This window comes from Eptesicus fuscus, chromosome 22, assembly GCF_027574615.1.
Source record: "Eptesicus fuscus isolate TK198812 chromosome 22, DD_ASM_mEF_20220401, whole genome shotgun sequence".
Taxonomy (NCBI): Eukaryota; Metazoa; Chordata; class Mammalia; order Chiroptera; family Vespertilionidae; genus Eptesicus; species Eptesicus fuscus.
In genome coordinates, this window is record NC_072494.1 from 31,642,655 (window position 1) to 31,668,439 (window position 25,785).

At 47.3% G+C, this 25,785-nt stretch overlaps 2 protein-coding genes across 8 annotated transcripts; one reads left to right on the forward strand and one right to left on the reverse strand.

The window, feature by feature from the left end:
* Positions 1 to 364: 364 nt before the first annotated feature.
* On the forward strand, positions 365 to 3,088 carry C22H1orf74 (chromosome 22 C1orf74 homolog). Of its 2 annotated transcripts, none has more exons than XM_054712056.1 (2): positions 365 to 452; positions 1,089 to 3,088. In XM_054712056.1, exon 2 carries the CDS (start codon positions 1,181 to 1,183, stop codon positions 1,970 to 1,972), a length of 792 nt encoding a protein of 263 aa, XP_054568031.1. In that variant the 5' UTR covers positions 365 to 452; positions 1,089 to 1,180; the 3' UTR covers positions 1,973 to 3,088. The 2 variants fall into 2 exon arrangements, with proteins under 2 accessions (XP_054568031.1, XP_008144230.2); XM_008146008.3 differs by having other exon boundaries at positions 365 to 448.
* Positions 2,780 to 25,316, reverse strand: TRAF3IP3 (TRAF3 interacting protein 3). 6 transcript variants are annotated; one of them, XM_028152269.2, is made up of 16 exons: positions 25,095 to 25,316; positions 21,860 to 22,263; positions 19,382 to 19,529; positions 19,169 to 19,232; positions 18,655 to 18,679; positions 18,360 to 18,389; positions 18,174 to 18,269; positions 11,205 to 11,276; positions 9,654 to 9,794; positions 9,408 to 9,545; positions 8,106 to 8,241; positions 7,475 to 7,537; positions 5,948 to 6,007; positions 4,715 to 4,851; positions 3,903 to 4,016; positions 2,780 to 3,053 (listed from the first exon to the last, which is right to left on the reverse strand). In XM_028152269.2, exons 2-16 carry the CDS (start codon positions 22,202 to 22,204, stop codon positions 2,961 to 2,963), a joined length of 1,662 nt encoding a protein of 553 aa, XP_028008070.2. In that variant the 5' UTR covers positions 22,205 to 22,263; positions 25,095 to 25,316; the 3' UTR covers positions 2,780 to 2,960. The 6 variants fall into 6 exon arrangements, with proteins under 6 accessions (XP_028008070.2, XP_054568029.1, XP_054568027.1 ...); XM_054712054.1 differs by lacking the exon at positions 9,654 to 9,794; XM_054712052.1 differs by lacking the exon at positions 5,948 to 6,007.
* Positions 25,317 to 25,785: the final 469 nt, after the last annotated feature.

Consider the following 25,785-nt stretch of genomic DNA (forward strand, 5'->3'; position numbering starts at 1 on the left):
AAGATAAATCTCGTTTGGAGGGGAAATCGCATTTCTCTAGGCACAAATGAAAGTGCTTTTGCACCACATGGAGACAGCTGCCCGAAGCCGAGGACGGTAGCAGCGGGCTGCCAATCAATCAGGTCCCGCCTTCTCAGGGCCACTTCCGCTCCTCGCGGTTCCTATACGGAGGGGCGGGGCCAGCTTCGGGTGGTCGGAAAGGACCGGCCTCTGGGCGAGGCGCGCGAGCGGGCTGGTGACGTCATGGAAGGCAGCGGGGGTGGCGGGGTGGCGGGAAGGAGTCGCGTTGCGCATGCGCAGTAGACCGACTCTGCCGACCGGAAGCCGAGCGGGCGGGATTTCCAGTGGGGTGGCGGATCGCTGGGTTCGTGGCTGGTGTGGCAGTGCGAAGGGACTGGAAAAAGAAGTTCCTGAGCCCGCGAACCTGCAGCGGAAGTGGAAGAAGAACGTATGTGTGTGATACAAAGCACGATAATTTGCTCAGAAAAGGGTGTGGGGATTGGAGGGAGGCCTTCCGCAGAGGGTCCGTGGATGTCCACCAGGAGGGATGGCGGAAATTAAAACACCACCCTCCTGCAGTTCTTACACATTTCATTTATTTACTTTCACAGGGTGAGATGGTAATCAGTCCACATTCTAGTGTAAATCAGTTTAATCAGATTTCTATTCTCAGAACTATTCTGGCGGGAAGAGAAGGTGACGTTGGCAGTGGAAAGAGTACATTTGGAACCTAGAACTCTTGTCTCTGAGGGCAGTTTTAGGTGAAATGCTCTGAATTTGGCAAGAGACTGTCTTCTTGCCTCTTCGTTGCCCCAAACTTCTCACAGTTTGAATCAGAGAAAGTAATTTACAAAAACTACAATTTAGAATAGAAGCCAGAAAGAATACAAATCTATCCCTAAATCCAGAAAGACACATGAATTTGGGGCTCAGGGAGATGGAGTCAACCGTAGAAATCACCCCATCTTGCCTGGCCTGGGTTAGCATTCCAAAGCATAAGGAGGGACAAAATGACCTTTGGAAGATGCTATAAGACAGGAGAGGGCTGTTGGCAGCTTAATAATCCCCTGGTCCTGCTTTGTTTTTAGGTCCTTCAAGTGTCTGTAGCTCAGAGATGTGGCCCAGGGCAGGGAACTGTCTCTAGTTAAAGAGGCCATGCCTGACGTTGCTTCCAGATCCCATGTCAACACCAAGTCCTCAGCTGCTGGTGGCAGCTGCTCAGCGGACCCTGAGCATGGGAAAGAGACGGGGCCCAGCCCGAGCTGTCTGCCTTCACCTAGCGGGAGAGGTCCTGGCTGTGGCCCGGGGACTGAAGCCAGCTCTACTCTATGATTGCAACGGTGCAGGGACATCGGAGCTCCAGAGCTATCTGGGGGAACTGCAGGGCCTGGGCTTCCTGACCAAGGGACTTCACATCCTTGATATTGGAGGTAACAGCCTGATCGTCATACCTGAACATGTATGTCAGCACCTGGAGCAGGTGCTGCTTGGTACTATAGCGTTTGTGGATGTTTCCAGCTCCCAATCTCACCCTTCTGTCTGCTCCCTGGACCAGCTTCAGGACTTGAAGTCCCTCATAGCCGAGATCATCACCCATTTGCAGGGGTTGCAGAGGGACCTCTCCCTGGCCGTCTCCTGCAGCAGACTCTGCTCCTCAGATTGGAATCTCTGTACTGTGTTTGGGATTCTCCTGGGCTATCCTGTTCCCTATACCTTTCACCTGAACCAGGGAGATGACAACTGCTTAGCCTTGACCCCACTACGGGTGTTCACTGCTCGGATCTCGTGGCTTCCTGGTCAACCCCCAGTCTTGCTCTATTCCTTTAGTGTCCCAGAGAGCTTGTTTCCAGCCCTGAGAGACATTCTAAACACTTGGGAGAAGGACCTTAGGACTCGATGTGGGGCTCAGAATGACTTTTCTGACCTCAGCATCTCCTCTGAGATCGTCACCCTGCCAGTTGTGGCCCTCTGACTAACTCCCATGTAGAAAGTACTCAGTAAATATTCAGCTCTAAGTCAGGGATTACAAGTAGGCATCATCTCCAGTGTCAATTCTGAGCATCTTGAGAACACTAGGGAAGAATGCTCTAGTCAACTGGCCACGTCTGTGACGGGCACAGGAACAGGTGGTGGTGGCAGCAGCAGCATTGGTAGTACATACTTGCCATTTCTATACTAAGGAGCCTTCTTGACTTAACTGAGATGTCTATTCCTTTTTCACTAGATAGAAGATAGAAGGAAAGAGATTGTGGAGAAGGGGAATGAGGGGGTAGATGGAGAAGGTTATAAGGGGGAAAATAGCTATTTTAACAAAGATTGTGGCCCTGACTGGTTTGGCTCAGTGGACAGAGCGTCGGCCTGCAGACTGAAGGGTCCCAGGTTCGATTCCGGTCAAGGGCATGTACCTTGGTTGCGGGCACATCCCCAGTAGGGGGTGTGCAGGAGGCAGCTGATCGATGTTTCTCTCTCATCGATGTTTCTAACTCTCTATCCCTCTCCCTCTCTGTAAAAAAATAATAAAATATATTTAAAAAAAAGATTGTGGAGAAGAAGAGAGGTGGAGGACAAGTAGTGTACCCTTGCATACCATATGTATGGTATGGTAATGTTGTAAATATACTCTGTGGGTAGTGTTCACTAGAAAATAGCAGGCCTGGGCTTTATTGCATGTTTCTATACCTCCAATGAATTGGACTATGGAAAGTAGACCAAGATGCTCAAGTGTCTTATATTTGTGATGTGATAGGTCAGTCACGAATAAACAATTCTGGGGAACAGAGATTGTCAGGCGAAGTTTATTTGTTTTACAGTAGGTGGAAAAAAATAATAAAGTTAGAAATGTCAGTTGGGTTGGGAAAACCCACACTTAAAAGTATCCAAACCTTCTGAGTTTTTTATTCAGTTTTTTTATTGAGTTTTTTTGCTTCTGATTTTCACCCAAGGCAGCTGTCACAAGTTATTCAGATCACCAGGCTGTCCTTGTTGGCCAGGAACACTGCTAGTGCTATAGCAATCATCAGGATCAGCATCGATAGCCATCGGCCACACTGCCTCTGAGGGTGGAGGGGGAGAAAAGAGAAGCCATGAGTTGGAGAAGATATAGGCAAAAACCATTTTCCTTCCCATTCTGGCCCAGTGGGAACTCTTGGGTTGGTGGAAGAGGGGAAGGTTTTCTCTATCACTTTGTTACCTCCCTTGGGATAAAACCACTTTGCTGGTAGTCACTGGCCCATAAGCCAGGATCATTGGCCCAGGAAACCACAGCCAGCTGTGGCCAGATACTTAAAATACTGACAAGTCCAATCAAAGGTGGAAAAGAACTCAGCAAAATTGTATTGTTCTCTGTTCATACTCCTTGTTACATTTTCTCTCCTCATTCTGTTCTTGCCACTACACTCAATAGGCCAAAAAACACCATTTCATATTTTAGCTAATAGTAAGTTCCTTCAGGCTTAAGAGTTGTTCCATGAAAAAAGAAAAAAAAAAAAAAAGAAAAGCCCTGGCTGGTGTGCTCAGTAGTTAAGAGTGTTGCCCTGTGCACAGAAGGGTTGCGGGTTCGATTCCTGGTCAAGGGCATGTACCTGGGTTGCAGGTTCGTTCTCCTCCGGCCTATTGGGCTGTGTACAGGAGGCAACCAATCAATGTGCCTCTCACATTGCTGCTTCTCTTTCCACCCTCCCACTCTAAAATCAATGGGAACATATCCTCGGGTGAGGATTAACAACAACAACAAAAGAGTTCCATGAACATTAAGCTGGGGTGCATAAGCCAGTGTTTCTTTCCCTGGTTGCTATACTGTCGGTATAAACCAAGCTGAATGGGACAGGCTGGTCAGAAGATTTGGCTAAAGGAGGAATAGTCCCACCATCATCTAGGGCTGTATGGGAGGATCATGCTCTTACTCCGGGAGGCAGCTGCTGGCTCTGGTTCAGGTCTTCTCGACAGTGCTGCAGCTTACGTAGGCAGGAGAGATACTCATCACTGAGGTTGTCTAACTCTGAATGCAGTTCTCTGCACTGTGGGGGAGAATACCACCAAGGTCATTGCCAGGTAAAGGAGAGGGCCCCGTGTAAGTTACCCATTCATTCATTTGGAATTTGTACCACCTTCCTTCCTTCCCAGGCTGTCTCAGTGATTTCAGTTTGCCTTTTGCTATGTGACCTAGTTTGTCCGGAATGGGTTCATTTACATGAGTGATTATAATGCATGTTATATATTAGTTACTTATAGGTGTTATATAAGTATGTGCTTTCATGTGACAGTGTGCGAGTGCTTTGTAAATGGGGACATCAAAAAAATGAAATTCTTATAGCACAGAAGACCTGGAGGTAATCACAGTACAAGGCTCTTGGTCAGTAGCCTAGGATATGTGTCTGCGAATTTGTAGATAGGAAGAGTTTTGTTACTTAAAAGACTATAAAGTTTTAACCTACTCAGTGTAGCGCAAAGTTTGAGGAGTTAATGTTCATTAAGCGTGTTGGAGTTTAGGTTGACTTACTAAAAGGTAGCTGATAAAATGAATAAGGATTGTATAAGGAAGGAAAACGATGACAAACTAACCCTAAAGCAAGACAGTTTTTCCGGTCAAATGAATACCTGGAGGCATCCAATCACAATGTCTGGTGTTGAAATCCCTGCTGTCTGGATGCCTCCAGCAGTTTTCCCTATCTCTGTAGGCTGAGCCCCCCACTACTACCTGAGGTCACCGTCTCACCTCCTTTTCCTTGGCCTGGAGCTGCAAAGTCTTCTTTTGCAGCTGGTCTCTGAAATCCCAGTCTTTCTCCTTCCCTGTACCCTCAGGCTCCACTTCGTTATGGGAGGGCTTTGGACTCCGCACAGACAAAGCCTGATCTAAAAAAGCAGCCAGATTCTCAGTGATGGTGAGGCCCACACCTCTGAGGAAGGGCCCTGTCAATGAGAGGACCCCTGGGAGTGAGGGGAAGGGTGGGGAGGGAGAAAGAGAGGGCCTGTCTTTGGTTAGGCTTCATGGAATGGAATTCTCTGACTTTTAAAGAACTCCCATTGGGACCCTGCTTAGACTGGACAGAGAGCTGGAATTTGAGCCTCACTGAGGGCAAGGTTGGCATCTTACTTTTTTTCATATCCCTAGTCCTGTCTAATGCCAGATACTTTTAGAGTATACTTCTTAATCCAATTTCTTTGGTTAGGGGTCACATCCTTTCTAGTTATGCTGGTAGGCTTGCTGGATGCTTCAATATAACCCCCCTTCCCTTCTGTCCTCATTTCAGTCATGAGAAGGCAGTCATATCCTAGAATTCATCTTCATGTGGTTAAAGATGGCTTTTCAGCCACCTGGCAGTCTTAGTGTTGTGAAGAGCCCATTGGACTAGTGGTTAAATTCTGCATTGTTGTCTTAGCTGTGTCTTTAATTTGTGTGACCACAAGACCTTCATTTTCTTATCCATATTATGTGGGTGTAATAATTTCTGCCTTACATTTACCCAGTGATTGTAGTGAGAATACAAAAGGCCTGGTGTAGTGGTAAGGGAGGAGTTTTTGCCCCTCCATATACATGATGGATTCTCAGGAAGCTAAGGCAGCAGACTCTTGAGGGCTGAGAGTTGAGGTAACGTTTGCATGCAACATGGTTTAGAGGGGAAGTAGGATGCGATTTGGAAAGTCAAGTGTAAAAATTGACATGCAATCCTGAGTTCAAAATCAATTTATTGAAATGTTCAACACAGACATGTTTTCAGGGGAAGTGGAAATTCTTTTTCACAGTTTACATACCTCTCAGGGTAGGAGGCTAACTAGTTAAAGTGTTCTCAGAGCCAGAGATCAGTCCTTAAAAAGCTTTCCCAGATCCCTGACCTAACAGATGCCAGAACTGGATGGGACTCCAAGAGGCCATGTAGTCCATCCCCCGGCCTCTAGGCAGGCATGGAAAGAGCAAGGTCTTAGAATTTGTGGAAGTAAATTTGCTGACCTTTCTTTATTAAGAGTTTCTCCTGCTCTTGAAGCTGTAAGGATTGACTCTGAAGCAGACCTGTTGGGAGACACAAGAAACTTGTCTGTGTTGGTATGTTTACTGCAAAGCGTGGCTTTTCAGAACTTTGCTCAGAACCTTAATTATTAAAGATATTTCCATCTATTATTGGTTAAATTGGTTAAACCGTGTTGAAGTCCTAACTTATAGTATCTCAGCATGTGATCTTTTTGGAGGTAGGTATTTTTACAGAGGTAATCAAGTTAAAATAGGATATTAGGGTGGCCCTAATCGAATATGACTGGCATCCTAATAAAAAGGGACATTTGGACACAGACATGCATCGATGGAAGGCATGTGAAGAGACACATGGAGAAGACAGCAGCTACAAGCCAAAGGGAAGTAGCCTGGAACAGATCCTTCCCTCAAAACCCTCAGCAGGAACCAACCTTGCGGACACCTTGCTCTTGGACTCTAGCCTCTAGAACTGTGAGAAACTAAATTTCTGTTCTTGAGTCACCCAGTCTGTGGCACTGTTATGAATGCACCATCTTCTATCTCTTCCGACTACGTCTTTACCTTTAAGTCTCTGCTTAATCGTTACCTTAGAAGAAAGGCTTTCCCAGATGACCCTGTATGAAATAGCAACGTTTTCCTTTAGCCTGCTGTATTTTTCTCCATAGCAGCTCTCACTACCTGACACATGTTTGTTCATAGAAACTCCATACTTTCCTCCAGAGCTTACTTAGAATGTCAGCTTCATGAGGGAAGGAGCCGTATCACTTATGTTCATTACTGTATCCACAGTGTGTATAGCCAGAGTGGCTGGCACTTGGTAGGGGCTCATGCCATATGTATTGAATACATAAATGATTTTCAAGTGACTTCCTGCCCACTCAGCGCCTGCTCTGGAGGAGCACAGCTTCCGTTTTATCTCCCTCTCCCCTGTGCCTGCCTTGCTCTTTTAATATTCCTTGCTGTGTGCAAGACACTTCCGTGTCGGGTGTCAGACGTTAAGGTGGTGGGCCACCGGCAGAGCTATTAATGGAATCAGGTTCTCCAGCTTCTCAGAAAATGTCTGCTTTTCTTATGAAAAGTCCCTTCTCCTCTTTGGCCCCAATATGTAGTGTTGAAGTGGCATGTGTAGAGTGAGCTTATTTTCTGAACCATTCTAGTGACAAAGGTCTATGTGACATATTCATGTACGTAAAGAGAAGATACAAAGTAAGAACTACCTTAGAAAACGTAACACTTTAAAAAACCTGTAGTTCTGGGGGAAATGCAGGTGGTTGTCATTGGCATGGAAGGAAAAAAGTAGAAAAGAAAAAAAGGGACAGGCTAATCTATAACGTGTGAAGAGCTATGTAAATGACCTCACTTCACGGAACAGGAATGTTAGAGGTAGGGGAGCTGCCACAGACTGGACCCCAACCCCTCCTCTGGATGCCTTCCATGGGGCAGGAGCCCCCAGGAACACCGACCGAAAGGCCACCTGTGCTACTTTTCGAATCTGGAAAGGGAACTTACTCTGCAACTGCTGTACTTTGGTCACCAGGGCGAGTTTCTCCTCCTCTGACCTCTTTAGTTGATCTGAAAAGGAAATAATACAGACCAAAATAGAAGAACCCAAGATTAATGCACTCGACACCCGAGGATGGAAATTCATAATAGGCACTGCCTTGTCCGTGGCCTCTGATATGTGTCAAGTGCAAGTTGCCCTTCCTTCTACTTGTCCCACTTCTGAAGAGGCAAACCAGAACCAAAGCCCCTTGGATGTCATTTGCATTAACAAATGGGGTGAATGAAGTGTTGTATTTGCCCACGGTTTGGTCCTCTCAGCTGACTGCTCAGAAACCTTTCAACTGACCTTTCCCTTTCAAATCAGGAATGTGGCCTGGACACATGTGACTGATGTGGAGCAGCTGTGGTCTGGCCCAGAGGGATGGGCAGGAAAAGAGCTGATACTCCGAGATGCGCTAGTGCCACAAAATCAGTTTTCAGTCATGGATGATTCAAGCAGCCCTGCCTTTCCCTTAAGGTACAATGGAATCTTAAAGCCAACCAAACAAACCAATGAAAGACTGAACGAAGCCCCTTTCTCCATCCAGCTTCTTTCGCTGGTCTCACTCGGCCAGAGGCCCCCCGAGGAGAAGGGTACCTTGGAGGTGCTGTGTGTCCGAGCTGCACAGGTCTCTGTCTCCCTGTAGGCATTCAATCTTGGCCTGCAGTTCCTGGTGCTCATTCTCCAGAAGTCGCAGAGCCTGGTTCATCTGTAAGTCTCTACTGTCTGCTCCCTGCAGGGAGGAAGAGGGGCCGATGCAGAAGCCGGTCAGTGCTAGGGTGGAGGGTGGGGGCAGATCCCGTGGAAGAGGAAAATTACAGGAAATTGTAGAATTTTAGAGATAGGAATACTAGGGAAATAGAAAAATAGGGACTTAAAAAAATCTTGCCTTTGCTCTGCTCTATTCCTTTTATTACAAATAATGCATTAGATTTTTAAAAAATATATATTCATAAGGGACTCATTTGGGTAAATGTCCAAATTCAGGAATACCAAATCATCATTTTTCTAGATGTCTTCACTTTATCTTTACATTTCATCCTAGCATTATCAATTTTTTTTGGTAGTGTCATTTTCACAAAGAATTAAGGTTAAAAAGAAAAAGATTTGTAAGAGTCGCCTTGTAGGTGATTTGAGATATGGTCAGTAGATTCACTCATTTGATAAGACACCCTCTTATCAAGTGAACTGTATTCAGATCCCCGTTGCAGGAAAATTAGATAAACCTTTTGATTTGGGTCCTCACAATTCCAAACCAAGTAAGAAAAATCTATGGAAAATAATAGCTAATATTAATGAGGGCTTATATGTACCAGGAATGGTGTTAAGTGCTTTGCCTGGATCACATCACTTACCCCTCACAGCAACCCTATGATATAGCTACTTATTTTCGAGATGAAGAAACTGAGGCTTGAGGTTGGTTAACTTCTTCAAGGTAACGCAGATCAGAAATGATAGTACCCTTGAGAATGCCAGGAATGTGGCAGGATGTGTTACTACCCAGCCTATAAGGAAACTAATGGCATTTGTTCTGTGCCAGTTGTGGGCATTTCTGAACCGGATGCTGTCCTGGGATGGGTGCAGAGGATGGGTTGGGATCTGACAGTAGGCTGATGAATATTTCAGCCCTTTGCATTTGGATGATGTCATTCCAGTGAACAGTTAGTTTGTCTGCATGGGCAGTGCAAACGTCCTTACTAAACTCAAAATTAGATTTCAGAGTCAAAACAGTGAGTCTGGTACAAAGCGGGCAGTGAGTGAGGAACTGAAAGCCAGATGCTCTCAACTGCCTTTGGGGCCCCCAATCCAGGAGCAGCTTCTCTCATCACTGCTGTTACCAACCCTCTTTCCCCTAAACCCCACCTCCTCTCCCACCTCCCCACCTCCAGGGCCTGGTACCTGCAGTTTGGACTGAAGCACGTGGAGCTGGCTCTCCAACTCTCTGTGCTGGGTCCCCAGGGCCCTCCAGTCTTCCTTCAGAGCCTCGTATTGGCTCCTCCACTCTTCACATTTCTGCTCAGCCTGAGCCAGGGACCGCTGAGGGAGCAAGGGAGAGGGTGGTACCTTGGGTTCCCTGGAGTTGTGCAGCTGACTCCCAGAGCCGCCCTGGGTCCCCAGTTGCCGTAACTATGCAGCACCCCGCACCTGCGTGCTCTGCAGCTGCTGCTCTGCGCTCATTTTCTCCTCCAGCACTTTCTGCAGGGACTCTTTGGCTTTCTGCTCATAGCTGTTTTTCTGGTCTTCCATCTCCATCAGTACCTTTTTCATTCCCCAAGGGGAATATTTCTGTAAATTTGATGCAATTCAACAAATACACATTGAACTTCTGTGTGCCAATCCTGAGCTGGGATACAGAAATGAAAAGAATTTGCCTACAGGGCAGAGATACCAGTAATCTAGTGGAGCTTTTCTTCCTGGGGAGAGCCGGGCAGGGAAAGTCCCTCAGGTGATGTGCAAGGCGAGCAGAGATAATAAACAGGGCCGTTGGCAAATCTTTCTAAATCTGCTCCTTTCTCTCGGCTTCCCGTATCTCAGTGACCAGCATGATCACCCATCCAGTCTCCCAAGCTCTAAACCTGGGAGTCACCTTGATTTCTCTCTTGCTTTCTCCCAGTATTCAGTTGGTCATCAACCTTGTCAAGTTAAGCTCCTTTACAGCTCACACTTGTCTCATCTCTATCCTACTACCAATCCCTTAGTTCAGACTCTAATAATATACGAGTTAATGCAAACTCTTTCAGTGCTGCAGCTACAAGGTTCTTTCTAAAATGTAAATCTGATTCTGTCACAACCTGCTTCAATCTCTCAGTGGATTCCCAGTGTCCTAAGGACCAGGTCCAAATTCCTCAGCATGGTTCCTACTTAATAGGCCCGGGCTTTCATTCTATGCCTTCTCCACCCAAGCTGAGCTGCTTGCACATCCAGTTTCTAATTTAGAGTCTGACAAAAGAGGTCATACTGAAAATTTAAAGTTGTGGATCAGCAAATCTATAGACTCTTCTATAAACTCTTCTGCAAGACTCCAACTGTGTGGCCAGGTCCACCTTATCTCCCTAACTCCAGATAGGAGCAGTCTTCCTGCTCCAACTCATTCTCTTATTTGACACGTCCCCACTTATCAGAAACATATCACTTCTAAAGTGTGAAAGCTGGTTTCTTTCTATCTCTTGTAATCCAAGATCAGGCCAATCAAGAGATTACTGAAGCTGGATAACAGTGTCACAGGGAAGCCAAGAGTACAGCCTTACAACATTCTCTGCAGGTTGCTACAAGATGAAAGTTGCCCATGGAATGAAAAGAATTTTGCAAAATTTCATTATAAGATTCAACTCAACTGTTCAAAAACGGGGATCTGTGTAGGCCTAGTTGGGTGGTGTGAATCTTTACCAAGGGCTCCTCCCTATAGCTCCGGGTATTCTCAAGGTTGCCCTGGAGCTGCCAAAGTGCTTGGTGCTGAGATTCCTCCCCAGGGTACAAAGTGAAGGGCACTGGGAAAAAGGGAGAGGAGGATGGAGAAAGAATGTGGACACATGGTATATTGGGGATCAAAGTGAAAATAGCAAAGCCAGAACTGGGTGAGTAGGAGTGTGCACATTAATCCCTATTAGGTGGCATTTCTAGAGCGTAAGATTGAGATTCAAGCATTCTCCTTTAATTCTAGATTCCTGGGCTAGAAGTGTTCTCCAGAATGCTTACCTGGGTACAGGTGTACAGCTGGTTTTCTAAGGATCTCAGTTTGCCCTTCAATTTGTCTTCATTAAGCTGTCCCTGGAAGAAATGGGATGAATAAAAGAGTTTGGGTCAAAATATAGTGTACAAAATGTTTTGTTCTGTATTCCCAGCCTACTGTCTAGAACATGGTCTATGCTCAATGTTTGGCAAACTGAACTCTTTCAAGAAGTAGGGAGGAGGAAAGATGACAAAGGATATTTTGGTAGAAGAGGATCTATTCCTCTTTTTCTGGAATAGGAGAAGGAAGAATCAGACTGACCCCCAAAGTCCTCTCTCTTACTTTGAGGTTCTCTATCAAATGGCTCAGGGATCCTAGGAGGGTCCCCTTGAGGGAACCTGTCCTTTCCTGCCCTCATTACCTCTCCCTGTCTGTCTGGGCACTTCTGTACTCCTCACCTGCTCTCAGTCTTGTACATGGACCTTTACTTGGAAAGTACAGGGGACTGCCCTCCTAGGGGGAGTACACATTCTCTCTTTTACCCCTTGTTATGTGCCGAATTGTGCCTTCTCCCCCAATTCCTATGTTGACATCCTAACCACTTATACCTCAGAATGTGACTGTATTTGGAGATAGGGTCTTTAAAGAGGTAGTTAAGTTAAAAGGAGGTCATCAGGGTTGGCCCTATTCCAGTGTGACTGGTGTCCTCACAAGAGGAGGAGGCTAGGACATCAGGATACACAGAGGGAAGACCATGTGAGGACACAGGGAGAAGACAGCCATCTGCAGACCAAGGAGAGACACCTTAGAAAAACCCAACCCTGTCAGCACCTTCACCTCAGACTTCCAGCCTCCAGAATTGTGAGAAAATAAATTTCTGTTGGATAACCCGTTCAGTCAGTCTTTGGTACTTTGTTATAGCAGCCTTAGCAAACATATACACTCCCCTCACTGCCCCCCCTCCCGCCCCCGCCGCCTCACTACTCAAAATGAGAAATTCTTTAAGAAAGCAAGAAATGAGAGTCAACAAGAAAGATCCATTAAAGTGTCCCTTAGAGAGAACTGGATGCATGAATGATGCTTTACTAGTTATGCAAAGATGTCCCAGATACTTTAAGAAAATGAAGTAGATCTGTAGGTGCTGGTATGTAAACATCTTCAAACTACATTATTACATGTAAGTGTGAGGTACAGAAAATTATGAACAATATATATATTTTATTAAATATGTGTATGAATATATAGACATATACATAACACATCTGTATAGATTATTTATGTATATCCCCCTCAGCCCTTATGCTTAGAAGGAATTATAAGAAACTAATAGTGGTTATGTTTTTGGAGAAGGTCCTATGGGGGATGTTCATGGGAGAGGAAGGTTTTACTTTTGAAAAGTGATTTTACTAACAATATACACATACTGTGTTTTTGTCCCAATAAAGTTTATGTGGCAAGAAAGAAAGCAAGAAATGGAGGAGAGATGTTAATGCAGGGTGTGTGTGTGTGTGTGTGTGTGTGTGTGTGTGTGTGTGTGTAGGGGTAGGTGGTAGAAGGGCTTTCCAGAAAGCTACATTCTATTTACTCATCAGTTGGATCTGCCTAAGGGCATTGTGGACATTGCAAGAGGGATGCTGATCTCAAGGGCGAGGGTAGAGAAAAGCAGGCCGAAGGGGCCCTTATCTGTTCCTCCACTTTTCAGCATTTGAGCTGAGGAGCTAACAACTTCCTTGCTGCCACCTGCAGACTCGTCCCTTTTCCCCAGGTAGGGGTTTTGGTCTTCCAGCCCTGAACTTGACTTAAGGAGGGAATGGGGGAGAGGGGAGGGTGCCATGGAGAGCTAGTTTTTCAAAGGAAAGGATGGGTCTCCTTAGGAGTAACTGATGCTTTTGCCAGCCAGGCCCTGTGGGAGGGATACTTGTGAGGCCTGAGGCACCCGGCTCCTCTCAGACGGACGCATTTCCAATGCCCCTAACGGTTTCCAGTCCACAATAGCCTGGGGCTGAAGAGGGGACTCTGTTTTGAGGCGGCCCCCCCCCCCCCTTTCAGGGAGTTTCAGGGCACCTGGGGTAGGCAGGAAGTGGTATCTCACAGCTCCGGTTAGGCTGATTCTTCTAACCAGGGGAGCCAGGGGGCGCCCCCACCCTTTCTGCTTCCTGTATTACTCAGCTGGGCCTTGCAAAAGCAAAAGGCTTGGCCAAAAATAATTTTTCAGTGTCTCCTGCTACTGATGTTTTCCCTAAAGTCTCGTGTGAGAGCTGAGAGTAGGGATTTCGTGAGTACAATAACCGCAGGGCTTTGGGACAGATAACAGAGATGGACAAAGACCTCCACTGTTCTGGGCTCCAGAATAGCTGGTTACAGAGCTGCATTCCCCAGAGTGGCCTGTGCATTGTCAGTGCACAGGTCCTGAAATCCACTCCCTCCACACCCGCATCTCCTGCTTCAGATCTTCCGACCGACCGAGCGTTCTCCTCTGCCTGAACTCTTACTCCGCAGATTGCAATCAAACCCACCGAGTTTAAGGTTTATCTTGCTAGACGTTGGGAAGAAAACAGACCAACCCAAGGCAATATTCTTACATTTCCCCCAGTGTCCTACCCTTTTTCGGTAGCTCCTCTCTCCTCCCTTACTCTGGTTTCAATTCAATATTTTACCTCTTCCAACTGTTTTTGTATTTTAGCCGCACCCCAGATTACGTTTCCGTTCATCTTGCAATGTGACACAATTCAGCATAACCCCCTTCACGGGGGATCAAGGGCCACTCAAGTCTTGGGTTAAAACAAAACAAAACTCTCTTGCCTACAGCTCCGCACAGACTCCCCACGGCAGGCAGGACAGTTGCAAGCCAAGTTGTTGCAAACGGGGCAATGTAGTTTCCTGGTCTGAGCCCCAGCTCGCCCCACATGAAGCCCCGTGGTACAGGATGTGGGGAGAAGCACTTGTTACAGGCCTGTTGTGGACTCTTTTGGGCAGTCACACCCCTGGAGCCCAGGGCTCAGGGAGTCCAGTACCCCCACTTGGAGAAGGGAGCAAGGTGGAGGCCATACACACCTGGTGCTGGTCTAGGGCTTCAGCTCCTGCGTCTAGTTGGCTGTCCCTTGCCTCTGCGCTCCAGGCACGCTAGCACCTCACCGCAGAAGTGCCAGCCCCCAGCTCCTCACCGCAGAAGCAGAGGCGCCAGCCCCCAGCTCCACTCTGCTCTCCCAGAGGTGGCTTAGGGTTTGCAGCCAATCCCCGGCCGCGCTGTCATCTCAAGATCTCATTTCTACTTTGCGGAACTTAAAAGCCCACTTGTGCCCCACTCCTGTTTTTTTATTGCCCAATTCTGAGAAGTTGCTTTCCTGCTTTTGCTCTGCAGGTTGTACCCAGTTTAGGACTCTGGTGGTGCCCTAGGACCTATGCATCCAAAAGGCCCAGCGTCAGCTTGGAGGTTGGAGGCCGTGGAGGGAGCTGATCCTTGGGGGTTTCTAACAGAGTTTGCTGTGAGCATCTCTGCATTTGAAGTTGGAGATTCAAATCATAGAAACCAAATAGGAAACATAAAGGCCTGAACTGGGCTGAATGTCCTGTTCCGGCCACATCCATTATTTTTCCCAAATACACCTGACTGGGGCTATCCTGTCATTGAAGTTGAGGCTTCCATGGGAGGGGTAGAAGGTTGAATTGCCTTGTTTTGGGGGAAAAGTAACTGAAAAGTCTTTATTGAAAAGTCTGAGACTATTTTCCTTAAAAACAGGAAGCGAGGGGGTTGATGGGGAGGAGGGAGAAGGGGAGGGTGAACAGTGGGAGGGGCAGGAAGACAGAGAGAGAAACCACAGCCAGGGGAACTTCTGCTCACCTGCTGGAGTGTGTGGTGTGAAACTGCCCCCATACCACCTCGAAAATGTCTCTTAACACCTCCTCCCCATTCCCACCGAGCTTGCTGTCATTCCAGCTCTGATTGTGTTCTACCTGGGATATTCTAAGTGCTCACTACCCGCACACCTACCCCGAGCCAGGGTCCCCACTGTTGTCAGAGAACCTTTTAAAACAGATCTCATCACTCACTTTCAATTCAGTTCCGGAGCTATTGATTGAGCTCCTTCTAAGGATGGACCAGACACTGTAGGACTTTTTTTTTTTAAATCCTCACCCGAGGATACTTTTTCTTTTCTTTATTTTTTTTTTTTTCAGAGCAAGTGGAAGGGAGGGCAGAGGGGAGGAGAGAGAAAGAGAGAGAAACAATTTGAGACACATCGATTGGTTGCCTCCTGCTGGTGCCCTGACTGGGGCCTGGGATGGAGCCTGCAACCAAGGTATGTGCCCTTGACTGGGAATCAAACCCACGACCCTTTGGTCTGTGGGCTGACACTCTAACCATTGAGCAAAACCGGCCAGGGTGACACTGTAGGACTTTAAACCTGAATAAAGCCTAGTTCCTTTGCTATCCTGCTTATTGTCTACAGCAGTGTCTCCCAAACTGGAGATAACACGCAATCTCATGGATCTGAGATATCTGTATTTTCCCTCTAACGTGGAGTCCATACACTATTTAAGTTTGAGATACTATGTTCAACAGAAAAAGTCTAACGGTCATAATTCAAGAGACTTGTCTGAGGTCATTTCTGGTCTTATCTTTGTAACCACTCTGACATGATCTCTTCATTTCAGCCACACTCTGCTACACCCAATGCTTTGTCATTCCTAGGCCTGGAACCGTTCTGGTTTCTTGGCCCTTCCGCTTTTTCTGCCTCATCATCATCATTCCCACTTTTGTCCTGGTAAACTCCCACTCATCCTCCAGGACCCAGCTCAATGGTCCCTGTCCTCTAGAACCTGCCCTATTTCACCTCAGGCCAAATAATGGCTCTCTTCTCCTTGTTGGGCCACCTTGTAGACACCGCTGTTACAGCTTTGTCACATTGTGCTAGTTGTTTATGACATGTCTCTCCCGTCCCTGCTGAGTGTGGGCCCCTCAGCCGCAAAGACCCCGCTTCTCACTTTTCCCGGTAGCACAGGGCCCAGCACATAGTGGGAACTTATCAGCTGTCTCTTGAGTAAAAGAGAGAAACATCTCAATGTAGTTCAGCCCTGGAAACCTTCTGGCCTGCACAGCTGTCTGCCCCAGGCTCCTAGTCTATGGATGGAAAGGTCTTCCTTAATCAGGAACATAGATACCTAAACCCAGGCACAATGAGGGATGCGAGGAGGGAGGGCTGAGCTTAGGAAATCTTTCTTACATCACTGCAACCATCTCATTTTGGTTCCACGCCCTCCATTTCCTCTTTCTGTCTAAGCATAAGCCATCTGCGCGGTGGGCTAGATGGTCACAGAGGCCCTCGAGGGTGTGGGTTCTTTTCTTTGCACCTGGTGCTTTACGCTCTGATGGCGTCAAACTGCTTGTAGCTCCCTAAACACACTAGTCTAGGGGTTTCGATGTGGGATCTGAGGAGCCCAGGGAATCCCTGAGACCTTTTCAAGTGAGATCTTCCCTTTCCCAGCTACAGATCGGTTTGAGGTCAGATTTTCCTCATATGCTTTGACCAAAACAATGTTTTGCAACAGATTGAATGCAGAAGACAATCTGAGAATGTAGCTGACTTCTGTTCAGCCAGACATTAAAAAAAGATTTGCAAAAGTTTAAAGCAGTGGTACTCCTTTTACTATTTTTTAAAAATATACTTATTTTTCCTAAAAATATAAAGTTTAGGTTAACATGTAATGGATTTACTATTGTTATTTTAAAATTAATATATATTTTAGGATTCCTGTTTTAATTTCTAATATGGTAAATTTTAACATGGCAAATATAAAATTTGGGGGGTTTCATTGTATTTTTTTTTACAATGGGGTCTAATGGGGTCCTGAGATTAAAAAGTTGGCGACTCATTGCACTAGACTATATTATGCCTCTTGGTCTTGGCCTGTGCCATATCCCCTGTCTGAAATATAATTCCTTCTTCCACATTTGCCTGGAAAATATTTATATAACTATATATATTTCCTTGGTTCTCATCTACTTTAGGGTTATTCATTCCTATATATTTCCTTCTTATGTATTACTATATCCTGAAAACGTTTCTTAAAAAAGATATTTTTATTTATTTCAGAGAGGAAGAGAGAGGGAGAGATAGAAACATCAATGATGAGAGTTATTGATTGGCTGCCTCCTGCATGCCCCCTACCCGGGATGGAACCCACAACCTGGGCATGTGCCCTTGACTTGAATCGAACCTGGGACCCTTTGGTCCACAGGCTGACGCTCTATCCACTGAACCAAACTGGTTAGGGCTGAAACATTTATTTCTCATATTTCTGCATTGTTTAGGCATCTGACTCCCTGACAAAACCAGAAGCTCTCTGAAAGCAGGAACCCTGTGTAATTAATCTCACTATTTCCAGTGCTCGGTACAGAGAACATGACCTATGAATATTTGTTGAATGAATGGGCTGAAATCAGGAGGTCTAAATTTTAGTTTCAGTCCTGCCTCTAACCAGCAGTGTGACTTTGGGTGAGTCACTTGACTTCTCTGACACTCAGTTTCCTCGTGGGCAAAATGAGACAGACTGGATGACCTCTAAGGTTCTTTCCCACTCTCGTATTCCCGTCTGGGCTGAGCAGTAGGTGCATGCCGGCTGGGAGTTCATATTGGTATGAGTGCCATACAAAAAATAAGTGACATTTACCACAGCTAGTGATATTCACTGTATTGGGATCTCCCTTCTTCCAACAAATTAAAAATTGGGGATTCTTGCCCCTTTTGCTCCCTGGGTGTGTAGCAGCATAGCCCTCGTGGCCCTGGATTTTGAGCCGTCCCATATATTTACTGTGACCATATATTTGCTGTTTGACTTCTAGGTCTTAGCATCATTCTCTACCTCCTGCCGCTTCAGTAGTGAGAAAAAAACACACAAACCCCCTACTCTTGTAGGGATGGCATGGAAAGAAGAATGAGATGGGCAAACTTAGAAGCCGATCAGCTTTGTTCAGACAGAGGTTTCATTTCCCTTACCTTCCAAGAACTGTCAGAGGCTCTGATCAGGGTGGACAGTAGGTCTTGGAGAATCACCATTTTCTGTTTTAGAACCAGCTCTCTTTGTAGGGCCTCCTGGGAGCAGAATGCAAGAGGGTAAGATTAACCTGGCGCAGGAGAGAGTACACAGATGGAGGAGTTGAGGGGAGAGTTCACGTTACTTACTTTGAGGTACTCGGAAAGCTGGATGATTTCCTAGAGAGAAAGGAAAGGGTAGTCAAGAAGACTCTAGTTCTCCTGAAGTCCTGGGACATGGAACCAGAGCCGGAGTTGACTCGTACAGAGTAAACTTTCTTCCTTGGTTCAGACAGAGTCCCTCCAGCCCCTCATGTCTATGCTCATCCAGGGAGAAGGCACCCCTCCATCCCAGCTGAGTTTATCATGGAATCCCAGAATATCAGAGTTTGGAGCAGCTTGTATACCATCTGATTCAACCCCTCCAAGGTAAGGATTTTCTTACCTTATCTAGAACCGCAACTCCACAACTGGGAAGAGAAGAAATAATAACAAAAATGACAATGGAGCAAAGAAACTAACAGGTTAGGAGGTGGTGGGCTGATTCCATCTTTATTCTCTTCTGAAAAGCCTATAGGGTGGAAAGATCTTCCTCTTTAAAAAAAAAAAAATTATTGGTTTCAGAGAGGAAGGAGAGAGAGAGATAGATAGAAACATCAATGATGAGAGAATCATTAATCGGCTGCCTCCTGCATGCCCCCTACTGGGGAGCAAGCCCACAACCTGAGCATGTGCCCTGACCAGGAACCAGGAATCGAACCATGACCTCTTGTTCATAGGTTGATGCTCAACCACTGAGCCACACCAGCCGGGCCTTTTTTTTTTTTTTTTAAAGCAGGTGGAAATGGACATTCATTGTGTTCCCTACATACTGGGTGAGGGTATTCACGTAAAAATGTTGAAGAGAGGACTGGATGGGATGTGAAGGAGTTGGGGTCAGGAACACGAAAGGTACTTACTTGGTTTGCTGACTGGCATCATTCTTAATTGTTGGCTGTGCTTCTTTTGCCTTTGTCTGAGTGCCTGAGAGATGGAGGAGCAGGTGATTCAGAATCAGGGGGGGAGAAGTGGGGGAGGTAGGGGAGGGGTAGGGACTCTGCTGCCAGTGAGCTGGGACCGACATGGCAGGATTCTCTGCAGGCCCCAGTGAGCGAGGGAGGTTCTGCTCTTACCACGATGGTGTTTGGGTGGCTTCTTGATGGGAAAGTCCTGTGGTGGAAGGCCCCGGGCCTGGGAGGGGAGATGATTGGCCAGATCCCCCCAGACGCTTGAGAGAGGATGTTGTTGGGTTGGAAAGACCTCAGAGCTGGTCCCTGGCACCTGGAAAGCAAATGGGAGATGCTGGACGCCTAGAGCCATTAGGACAGGATTCTCCAGCTGATTGCAGAAAGAGGGACTGATGATCAAGTTTCAGGTCCAGAGGACCAAAGAAACCCTTCCAGGCCTTCAAGGCTACATGGTTATTTGCTCTTGCCCTCCCTGTTTCAGCTGGCAGGAATGGACCTGCTCAAGCCAAGAAGCAGGGCCTGGGCTTGTCTCCAGCTCGACTCTCTAGAATCCCCATCTACCTTGTTTGGTCTCAGTCGCTTACACAGCCAGCATGGTGATATGGAAAGAGAACGGGTCTGAGTGGGGAGTGAGGGGGTCTGGGATCAGAGCCCACCTTTTCCAGGTCTCGGTCTCCTATCTGTGTCATGAATTTGGAGTAGATGAACTCTAAGCTCCCGTCTGTATTCTAGGGATGGCTTCTGTCCTCTTAGCAATAGCTGGAATATTGCTGAGGTGTGTGTGTGAAGAGAAGGTAAACTAGGGAGTTGTAGGGACGGGTGTAGTAGTAGTTGTCACAATTTAGTCAGCTCTTTTTATTTATATTTTCTTTTTTGACATTTTCAAAAATTCTATGCTTTGCTTGTAACATAACACTCAGAAGCTAAGAAATGCCTGTGGTATTTAATCATGCAGACCAACTCAATCTCAATAAGACTTTAAATATATTTTTATTTATTTCAGAGAAAAAGGGAGAGGGAAAGAGAGATACAAACATCAGTAATGAGAGAGAATCATTGATTGGCTGCCTCCTGAATGCCCCCCACTGGGGACTGAGCCAGCAACCCGGGCATGTGCCCTTGACTGAAATTGAACCCAGGATCCTTCAGTCCACAGGCCCCTTCAGTCAACAGGCTGATGCTCTATTCACTGAGCCAAAGCAGCTTAAAAAAACTTTGGATAACTGATAGGCTCAGTTGGAATTCTTTAGTTAATTGTGTTTCCCGGCCTTTTTAACTTTTTATTTGATTTTAGAGAGAGAGAAGGGAGAAAGAGAAAGAGATGGAAACATCAATGTGAAAGAGAATCATCAATTGGTTGCCTCCCGTATACACTCTGACTGGGGATCGAACCCACAAACCTGGTTTGTGCTCTGACCAGAAATCAAACCAGCAACCTTTTGGTGCATGGGATGACGCTCAACCAACTGAGCCACACTGGCCAGGGCCCAATCTTTTTCTCCTTAAATATTTTTTCAACAAAAGCATTCAGAAACCTTCTTGCCTTAGAAAGAACACAGTTGCTGCCCGGCCGGTGTGGCTTAGTGGTTGAGCGTCAACCTAGGAACCAGGAGGTCATGGTTTGATTCCCTGTCAGGACACATGCCTGGGTTGTGGGCTTGATCCCCAATATGGGGCATGCAGGAGGCAGCCAATCAATGATTCTCTCTCATCATTGATGTTTCTATCTCTCTCTCCCTCTCCCTTCCTCTCTGAAACCAATAAAAATATATTAAAAAAAAAAAGAAAGAACGTACACAGTTGGTTTTATCTTACAGTTGGGCTCGAGGATCATTTTTCTGAACAGCACCTCCTACTGTGGACAACAGGTCCACTAGTTAAGAAGCCCCGACAGAGCACCTACTCTGGGTAGGGCACAAGGCCAGGCGTTTCCAGGGAATACAGTAGACCCACCCCTGCTGTCAACATGCTCAGCATGGATGGGAAGACACAGATAGTTTGCTGGCTGAGGTCATATTTTGACACACCCTGTTTCTTTTGCCAACATAGCTTCCTTCCAGGCCAGACGAATGGGCTCTTGGGTCGTTATTTAATCTTAGAGGATTAATAGCCTCATGAGAACCACAGAGAGCAGAGTTGGAGAAGCTCGGGAAGGCTTCCTGGACCAGATGAGGCTTTAGCTGAGTGAATTTAGTTGAGTTGGAATGGCCCAAGAGGAAGAGAGAAGGTGGGTGGGTGCAATAGTTCACAGAAGAATAGACGTGAGTGTGTGTGTGTGTGTTTTGAGAGGATCATCAGAAGATTGGCCTGGGTACCTGGCATACAATAGGCATTCAATAAATACGTGTTGAATGATGGATGAAGGATGTAGAAGATGTGTAGATTGCCTACATTTGAACTGATACTAAGAATTAGCTGTGGAATTGTTTTTAAAATCATTTTTTCTCCCCTATAAGGCAAGTGCAAAACAAAAATAGCTAAATAGACAAGCAAAAAACAAAACAACAAAAATCACTGTGAGTAAGTGGCTAAGGGAACCTTTACTATATGACTGAGGAAGATGGGACTTAATTTAAATTACTTTTTAGTGACCTGGAGTCCCCCCATCCCCCAACAGAGCAGCGTGTCCCTAGGCATGCCCACCTGCTGTCTGGGGGGAGGGATCCTGTTGGTCCAAGCCAAGAGCTTCTTGAGTTCAGCCTCCTGGCCTGTCCTCCTGGAGGGACTCTGCTCCCTGTCCGGGGCACTCTGTGTGTTGTCTTTCTCCTCCACCTCCAGGTTCCTTCTCCTGAAGAACTGCTGCTGTCGGGCTCTCTGGAACTGCTCTGCGTGCTGGGTCCTCAGCGCCTTCCCCACCTGGCGGCAAGTGGTCATGTTGGGGCGGCAGCGGCGGCTTTCACGGGTCTCCTGCCGGCGCTCATACTTGGCCTCGTAGCTCTCGGCCCACCGGGCCAAGGCAGCGGGAGGCCTGGGGTCTGGGCTGATCATGAGGAGCTCCTGAGCACCTGTTGTGCTTGGCCTCCAGTTCCTGGAATAGCTGTCGGGATCTGCCAAATGCCAAGAGGGAGGAGAAGGGGAGGGGTCAGGAGATGGGCAGAAAAATGACTACCTCCCTGGACAAGGGGGCGGAAATAGCATATACATGTGGGTTGAAAACAGAGGAGGTGATGATGTCAAACTGAGAGTCAGGACTCTCAGGGTCCAGTCTGTGCTAACTTCTGCTTTTCTCCGGCCTTTGTCTCCCCCTCTGCAAAGTGGAAAGTCTTTCTGGTTGCCACTTCTTCATTGACCAAACATCTCACCCTGCCTCTAAGTCAGGGGACCTTGAAAAATGATTGATAAAAATCATCATGAGTTTGTCACCTTTTGGATGGCAGGGATGTGTTCATTCTTTGGGGAATCCTAGAGAACCAGTTGAATGGCTCCCTGTTCCCAAATCTAAAGGACAAGCCAGCATCTTTACTGCTGTCTTGGCCCAGGTTGTTATTAGAGTAGGCGAGTGACTCTACTCAAGGCCTGGAGGGACACTCAGACCTCTCCAAGGTGTGGCCAGTCCTGAGATCAGCATCCGCTGCTTTCTTCTTAGCCCTTAGCAACCAGCTTGTGAGCTTGGTCCTGGGCATAGTCCAGGATAGAAACCCCACCCTAATTCCTCTAATCATGGTCCATTGGCAACCCCCTCCCGGCCCGGACCTGGGCTCTGACTCTCAGGTGCAGATCAACTCAGATCAGTATTGGCCAAGCACCTGCCACAGGCCCAGTGCTGGCAAAACCCATATCAGAACTTCCAACTCAATAATTCTCAGAGTTGAGAGTTTCATTTTTCTGGAATCACCTCCCTGTCAGAACTAAGTATGGTGTCAAGTCTGCTTTTCTTAGCCCAGACATAGGCTGTGCCATCAAAACCAGCAATCAGCCCAGCCAGTGTGGCACAGCGGTTGAGCGTCGACCTATGAACCAGGAGGTCATTGTTCAATTCTTGGTCAGGGCACATGTCCTGGTTATCAGCTTGATCCCCAGTAGGGAGTGTGCATGAGGCAGCTGGTCAATGACTCTCATCATTGATGTTTCTATCTCTCCCTCTCCCTTCCTCTCTAAAATCAATAAAAATATATTTTAAAAAAAGGAAAAAAAAAGAATGCATGTCAAGCATCTGACACATAGCACACAACAAATGTCAGCTTTTTATAATAATAACTAGAGGCCTGATGCACGAAGATTTGTGCAAGAATGAGCCTTCCTTCCCCTGGTTGCTGGCACCACCTTCGATCCAGCTGGAGCCACCTTTTTGCTCTGGCCCCGGAGCCACCTTTCTGCTTTCCCAAGCTGCCCAGAGGCCAGGAGCGCCCCTGGCCACTTGGCCCCACATATGCAAATTAACCTGCCATCTTTGTTGGGTTAATTTGTATATACTCACTCCTGATTGGCTGTGGGCTTCTCGAAGGTATGGCCAATTTCCATCTTATGATTTTATTAGTGTAGATAAAGATCAGCTATGATCATTATTACCCCCTGTCCTGCTGATCTTGGATACTGCAGACACAATGCTGTAAGACAAAGTCCCCAGGCTGACCTAGTGCTCCCAGGACCAAGAATGCCGCACCCTCCAGTCCCCTTTTCTCTTGAAGTCCCACGGAGGGGATGCCAGTCCCGGGACATCCTCCTATTTGCTACTCTGGTTCATCTGGCCTCTGGGTTTGGACCAGAAGAAGAAAGGACTTCTCTGTGGTCGGGACACAGCCACCTTCTCAGTTAGGCCTGGCAGAAAGGCAAAGCGATGGGGGTGAAGAACTGTGTCCAGCCTGCGCTCCACCATTACATGTGGGGTGCGAGGTCCCCACCCTGTTTGGCTCCAGGTAACCACAGGCTAAGTAGAGGAGGTGGATCCCTGGGTATGGAGAATCCTCCCCCTTATTGTTGTGAAGAGGACAGGGCCGTGGAAAGGAGCGGAGTCTGAGGGAAGGCCTCTCTGGACACCACCAGGCTGTCTGCACTAATCTGCTGAAACATGCTGCCCCCTCCACTTCCTGAGGGGCAGGTGCTGGGGCTTGTCACCCAAGCGGGAGGTGCGCTAGAAATGGCCCCTTAGAGAAGGGAGCATTCTCCGACCCACAGGCCCTCAGGCCTGGTAGCACTTATGCGGACAGCTGAGCAGAATCATGCCCAGCTCCCGGGACAGCTGGACTGTTTTGATGGCTTGTACCAAGAGGCCATGTGGGTCAGCTCCCTGACAGTGACGGGCTGTAGAAGAAAAAGGAACTGGTCCCTGTGAGGTTCAAAGATAGGTCACTGGGCTACTTCCCCGGCTTTCTGGCATCAGTGGGGTGCCCCTTGGCAGCATGACAGGGCCCAGTGGAGCTCCGGGGAGACGTGAGACTGGCTGGGGACAGCCCTCCTCACTGCCAGAGGGAGATGTCTGGGTGCTGGCCTTCTGAGACTCTGTTCCACTTCCTGGCTGTGTGTGTGGTGAATGGCGTCCCAGCCCAGAGCTCTCGGTGTGAGCCAGGACAGATGGGCCTACACCTAAGCTGCTGGAAAGGCAGCTGCTTGTTTGGGGGACTCCCTGCTTTGAAGAGAACTGCAAAAGTTCATTTAATTTACACCCCTGTCACTAGGTAGCCTGAATCCTGTCATTGACTCACTCCTAATTCAGTCTCATGGATGGAGGGAGGAGCGATAGAAGCTGTACACTGTGGCCAGTGGCTCTGGAAACCAGCGTGGGGTGCTTTCTTAGTTACCCAACGCTCTTAAGCTACACCATCCGCTCCTGTGTCTCCCCCTTCAGCCCAGGGAAGCTCCAATGATGGAGGGTCTTCTGTTCCACCCCAGAGTCGGAAGACCCCAACCTGAACACAAAAACATCCTCCTCTTCCGTTACCTTGGGTCCCAGGCTCCAACCCAAGCAGCTCGGAAAAGCCTTCCAGCTCCCGGGCAGATCTTGGCTCTGGTCTCAGATGGGGCAAGACAGCAGCTGAATCAAGTGCAAGCTCTCAATCCATGGCTCTGCGTCCCCTTAGCATTTCCCTTCTTGGCACTGTTTCTCTTTGCAAGCCTCGCTGAAACAGGAAACAGATAAAGCCACAATGCTTGCTCACCCCAGTTCCTCTCTCTTGCTTTCTGGCACAATCTGAGTGGGCCCCTGAGCCCCAGAGGCCTCCACAGGGCTGGGCCTAGGAGCTCCTCCCATCAGTGGGCACCCCAGCCACCCTTTCTCTTGCTACTGGATTGGTCTGAGCTCTTGGATAGTTTCAAGTTAAGATCCCTTTCCAAGAGTAGACGAGGATGGGTCTCTGGGTCAGACTCACATCTTGCAGCTTCGATGAGATGCTCCCACTGTAGGTTTTCAATTTTTCTCTTTCCTTTAATTACCTCCTCCCAGTCCTGGCGTTGTAAAGAGTTTCTGTTCTTCTGAAGTATTGGTGTTTTTTTCATATTTCTGAAATGAGGCCAACTGAAGCAACAGTGTGTGTGTGTGTGTGTGTGTGTGTGTGTGTGTGTGTTTATGAAAGGGTGTGTGGCTAGGTAGTGAAGGGAGCAATAGTAGAATCTTCTAAAAATATTTTCCACTC

What these genes read in the sequence shown, in the direction of transcription:
- C22H1orf74 (XM_054712056.1), top strand. Translation starts at nt 1,181, where the DNA reads ATGTCAACACCAAGTCCTCAGCTGCTGGTGGCAGCTGCTCAGCGGACC.
- TRAF3IP3 (XM_028152269.2), bottom strand. Translation starts at nt 22,204, where the DNA reads ATGATCAGCCCAGACCCCAGGCCTCCCGCTGCCTTGGCCCGGTGGGCC. An exon ending in TCCCTCCCCCCAGACAGCAG is followed by an intron (nt 19,530 to 21,859) that starts GTGGGCATGCCT and finishes TTTGCTTTCCAG; the next exon opens with GTGCCAGGGACCAGCTCTGA. An exon ending in GCCAGCAGCTGCCTCCCGGA is followed by an intron (nt 3,054 to 3,902) that starts GTAAGAGCATGA and finishes CTCCACCCTCAG; the next exon opens with AGGCAGTGTGGCCGATGGCT.